This window comes from Alosa pseudoharengus, unplaced genomic scaffold, assembly GCF_046254945.1.
Source record: "Alosa pseudoharengus isolate Yale_2024_CS ecotype anadromous, Long Island Sound unplaced genomic scaffold, YU_APseudo_1.1 YU_APseudo_1.1_scf_4, whole genome shotgun sequence".
NCBI lineage: Eukaryota > Metazoa > Chordata > Actinopteri > Clupeiformes > Clupeidae > Alosa > Alosa pseudoharengus.
The window spans coordinates 45,605,829-45,610,899 of NW_027468774.1; the positions used below are offsets into that span (position 1 = coordinate 45,605,829).

The window sequence follows — 5,071 nt, forward strand, 5'->3', positions numbered from 1 at the left end:
TATAATACGCTTTTTGTTTTTTCATTATTTAAAAATCCAAATCAAATCAATGCAAGTATTAATACTTGAAATGGTGGCAGATCTGGGTAGCCTAGACTCTTACAATGACCAGGATAAATAGTTATAACTAAAGGTAGTGAGAATGCCCCTGGAAATAGAGCAGGCCTCAAAGGGTTAAAGGTACACTATGAAGGTTAAGGTATTTTTGGTGACTGTAGAGCTCCCTCTAGAGCAGACATACTCAACTGGCGGATCTCGGTCCGGGGGCGGACCCAAATGCAATGTCCGGACCGAGACCAAAGTTGTATTTAATAAAGATTATTAGCCTATTATTATTATTATTATTATTATTATTATTATTATTATTATTAGGCTATTCATTATACTTTCAAAGTGTTTCAGGCGTAATTATTTGTCACATGATATTTCTAGTTGTAGTCTTTTCCCACGATCTCAAAACAAGGTTGCTTATCATCACTATGGCAACTGAGCGAAGCAACGAACATGATGCCGGGTGCACGTTTTTTCCTCCTGTATATCAGTCAGTGATTTGGGCTAGTATTCAGCAAACAGAATTAAACATGGCGTGCTCCAAGCTGGAAAAGAAACGAAAGGTGGATTCAGAAAAGTTTAAGGCGGAGTGGACAGAGAAATATGCATTTGTCCTGCCTGCGGGGAGCACAAAACCAATGTGTCTGATGGTAGCAATCATCAAAAGTTCAAACGTGAAGCGGCACTATGAAACAAAGCATGGGCACTTCGAACAAAACTATCCCCAAAACAGCGAGGTGAGAACCAGAAAAATAAACCAAGCGTCACGAACAGTGATAGTCAGGTCAGCAACCCAGCAAGACCGCACGACTGAAGCGTCACTACGAGTGGCATGGGTCTTGGGGAAGCATAAAAAAACATTTTTAAAAAAACACCTCGGACCCTGGAAACATTGGAAACTTGGTGAGTGGACCTTTTCAGTTTGTAGTTGAGTACCCCTGCTCTAGAGTAACAATATATTTATATTTCACTCTGCTGTTGTAAATAGCACACTTCTTGTTACTTATCCCCCCTGTATACAATGAAAATGCTTCTGTTGAGAAGGTGAAGAATTAATAGCTGTATAGCTAAACTAGGTGGACAATTCGCCTATTGATTACATATTACATATCGAAGCCTTATTGGCTTTGTAACGTTGAAAATCTTGCATAGTATGCAAAACACAAGGCCTTTAACCTATATGACTGCATTGCACAAACGGCAGTGGTGGTCAGAATAATTGATTACATGGAAATCTCCATCAGTGAGAAAAACAGAACTTTCTGTGAGCTGAATAATGTCAGATTAATCATTTTAGACTGGTTTACTGGACAACCAACAAACTTGGGGCCTTTGCGACACAAAGCGGATTATTATCCTGATGCAAAGTTTATTCCTATCTTACTCTCGGAATTTTCACCATGCGCTGTACTTTTATTGGGCTTTTCGCCCAGGGGTGTGGCAGAAGGTGTGTTCTGGTGTCTTCTGCTATCTTACACCCTCTAAAAATCATTACGCCACTGACCAAGAGAAACCTGGTCAGAAATCCTTGGTGAGTTGTTTATAAGTTATTTTAAGAACTCTGCTTCTCTCATCCACAGGAATGCACACCAGCGCACATCCATGCAAAACATTACAAATTGCACAATTACAATGGAAAACATAATCATAATAAAGATATTACGAAATACATCTCACAATGAGTAGTTATTCACCATCAATTACACATTGGTAACAACGGATAAAAGTGATTAGGCGAGAGGCGATATGAAGCACAGCTTAAGACGCACTGTCACAAGATGTAAGTTGTGCATCCTCTCTGTAAGATAGATGTCCTTAGGTTTTTTATTCAGTCATTCGAACATTACTGGGGTAAGTGTTGCTTTTTTCAGGCTATGTTTTCGATGGTAACCCATTGTCAGTCAATAGTGAAAGTAATTAACTGTGTATAGCTGTTTTGTCTTTGACTATGACACCACGGTGAAGTTAGTTTCACTTTGCCAATGAGTTCAAATAACAGACGAGTGCAGTGTGTAGGCTATACTCTGCTAGGTTTTTAGTAAAATATGGTTTAGTGGAATATCTGTTCCATATGGTCTCGCATGCAAGCAGATACCTTCAAATGCACCGCTGACTATCAACACACACATGCGCTGTTTGAAGTTGTGCTGCTTGCTGTTAAAGGGAATGACAGATGTCATTCTCATTGGTTTAAATTATGTTACACCCAAAACACACCCATGACTGATTAAGAAACATAGGAACCCCTTGTTGCGCCATCTGCCCGACATTTGATAATGTTTGATAACAAAACCACTCCCAATGTGGACTGGACAACCCACTGAATTTAATTAAGCTATTCACTGTTGACCATGCGTTTTAGATCGCAAAATTGGGCCCTCCATGTTGTTTAATATCAATCAGTAAAAACATCCCACTGTAAAAGGATAGACAATCAATAGAGAATGTTAAAGATATGGTATATTTAAAAAATGGCCTGTAAGAATGCAGATAACATGTTATGTTTTAGTAATAATGGTAAATATAATTAAGCTAATCAGAGAGGGCCTTTTAAAACTTAAAGTCCACAATTCCTTTCACTCCTAACTTCTATATGAAATGTTGGTCAAATCAACAGTTTTTAAAATGCTCATTACTTATGTTCCTCAGATCCAGGCCAGCAAGGTTATCAGGACTATCACATGTGATATTATTGTAAATAGTGACAACAGCATGGGGTTCCTCACCCTCAGCTAGTATTTCTACCTGTTGTGGACATGCCTGAGGTCTCTTGACACAATAATCCCTTAGAGGTAAAGCATGACAGTCACATTTCCAATGGTTTCCTGAAAGCCAGAGTTGGTCTAGACTATTAGGAATTGCAGATGGAAGATTGGCCAGTGAATTATCTTTCAAGTTGAGATAACGCAATTTGGACAACATCTGCATGGTTCCATTCATTAAGTGGTCAAGCCGGTTTGCAGAGAGATCCAGCCAGGAAATACGCTGAAGAGGTAGCAGGACCTCTGGATGAAGCTGACGAAGTTGATTATTTGACAGTAGTAAGTAGTCAAGATTCCTTAGTCCATAGAATGTCTGTGAGGAAAGGTGTGTAATCTTGTTAAATCGTAGGTCAAGCTGTTGCAGGCCCTGCAGCTCCGAAAAGCTCTGGTGCTCCACTGCAGAAATGTTGTTGTGCTGAAGAAAAAGTCGTCGGAGACCTGTGAGGCCAATGAATGCTTGAGCTGTTATTTTTGACAGGCATCCTTTATCAAGATGGAGACTGTGCAGCTTTGATAGGCCCTTGAAAACTTGATCAGGTAGACTACGAAAACAGCTGCCAGACAGGTTGATTACAGCCACATGAGAAAGACCCAGGAAGGTACCCATACGTGCTGTTTGGACATGATTGTGTTCCAGCTCCAACATTTCTAGATGACCAAGTCCCTCAAAGATTCTTTCCCCCAAGACAATTATTCGGTTATGGCTAAGACGAAGTTCCTCAAGGTATTGCAAGTCACGAAATGTCCCAGGCCTGAGGCTGGTGATGGAATTGTTAGAGAGGCGAAGTACATGTAGACTATGAAGACCTATAAAGGTTTCCTCGTGGATTACTGCGAGTCGGTTGTTAGTTAGGTCTAACCATCGTAATGATTTCATTCCAGAAAATGCTCTGGGTGCAATTGAAGTAATTTGATTTTGTGCCAGATAAAGTTTCTGCAGCTTTGAAAGCTTATGGAATACATTGGCCTTAATAACCTTCAGATGATTTCCAGTAATATCTAACTCCTTGAGCTCTGTAAGGTGATGGAACAACTGTGTTTGCAGGTAAACTAGGCGATTTCCTGCAAGTACCAGTTCTCGCAGGCCTTGCTGATCCTGAAAAATATTTTCAGGCAACACAGCAAGTGAGTTCCATCCTAGATTTAGCAGCCACATATTAGAAAGACCAGCAAACAGTCTGTCTTCTATTCTTGAAAGCTGGTTATTGTGAAGACTCAGTGAGGCAAGATTGGGTGTGTTTTGAAAAACAATACCTGGTAATGTTCGAATGTTGTTGCGCTCCAAATGTAGATGTGCCAATGAACGTAATCCTCTGAATACCTGCGCATCCAGTGTGTAAAGCTGACCATTCTGTAAGTTCAAAAAATCTAAGTAATTTAGATCCTTGAAGGTTGCAGCAGGCAGTGACGTAAATAGATTTCCATCCAGCCATAATGAATGTGTGGACTTAGGAACATCGGGAGGTGCAAGAGTAAGATTGCGTGAGCTGCAGTATACACTGAGGTCGGAACTGTAGTCATCAATGAGACAGGTGCAGCCTTTGGAGCATGGAATGGGAGTTTCGGTGGGTTTCTCTGTAGTGGTAGCTGAGTGTGCCCACATGACTGATGCTCCTAATATCCACAGCATTAGCAGCACAGAAGAATGCATCTCAGCTAAAAAAGTAAACATAAATTATTAAGAATTATTAAAGTATTTCAATATAGAACACACACACACACACACACATAAATACACACACACACACAAGTTAAATGTGGACACACCTATTCATTTATGGGTTAACCACCTTAAGTTAAACACTGGGATTGGTTTTCTAACAGTCCTGAAAGAAATATTATACATGTTGGTTGCTTTTCATTCATTCGTGTGAATTAAGAGACACCCCAGGTGACTATTTAAAGGCCCACTCTAACTCTAGTAATTCTAAACTCTAGTAAACCTTCGCTGGCTCTTCCATGATGAACGTCTATAAATATGAAGCCATTGCTGCTTGATCTTATAGCTAGCCGGCATGGTTAACTGGTGTTTTAGGGGGGCGTGTGTATGTTGAATTGCCCTAAAGCATTTTGTGTTTCTTGATCGTTCTCGCTTCTCACAAGACTTCCGGATTCAGACTTTGCCGGGAAGCTAGTGCAGATCTTGCAAGGCTGGTTTTCCGCTAGTAGACGGTAGGGGGAGCAGGGAAAGCCGCCATTTTCAACACAACAGGTAATTTAACCATCACAACGATTTCTAAACTGTTTTATTAAGTTGA

At 40.3% G+C, this 5,071-nt stretch overlaps 1 protein-coding gene across 1 annotated transcript; it reads right to left on the reverse strand.

The window, feature by feature from the left end:
* Positions 1-2,661: 2,661 nt before the first annotated feature.
* On the reverse strand, positions 2,662-4,464 carry igfals (insulin-like growth factor binding protein, acid labile subunit). Its single transcript, XM_076264781.1, has one exon. The coding sequence runs from the start codon at positions 4,462-4,464 to the stop codon at positions 2,662-2,664; it is 1,803 nt and encodes a 600-aa protein (XP_076120896.1).
* Between the last annotated feature and the right edge of the window lie 607 nt (positions 4,465-5,071).

Coding starts and splice junctions, on each gene's coding strand:
- igfals (XM_076264781.1), bottom strand. CDS start 4,464: ATGCATTCTTCTGTGCTGCTAATGCTGTGGATATTAGGAGCATCAGTC.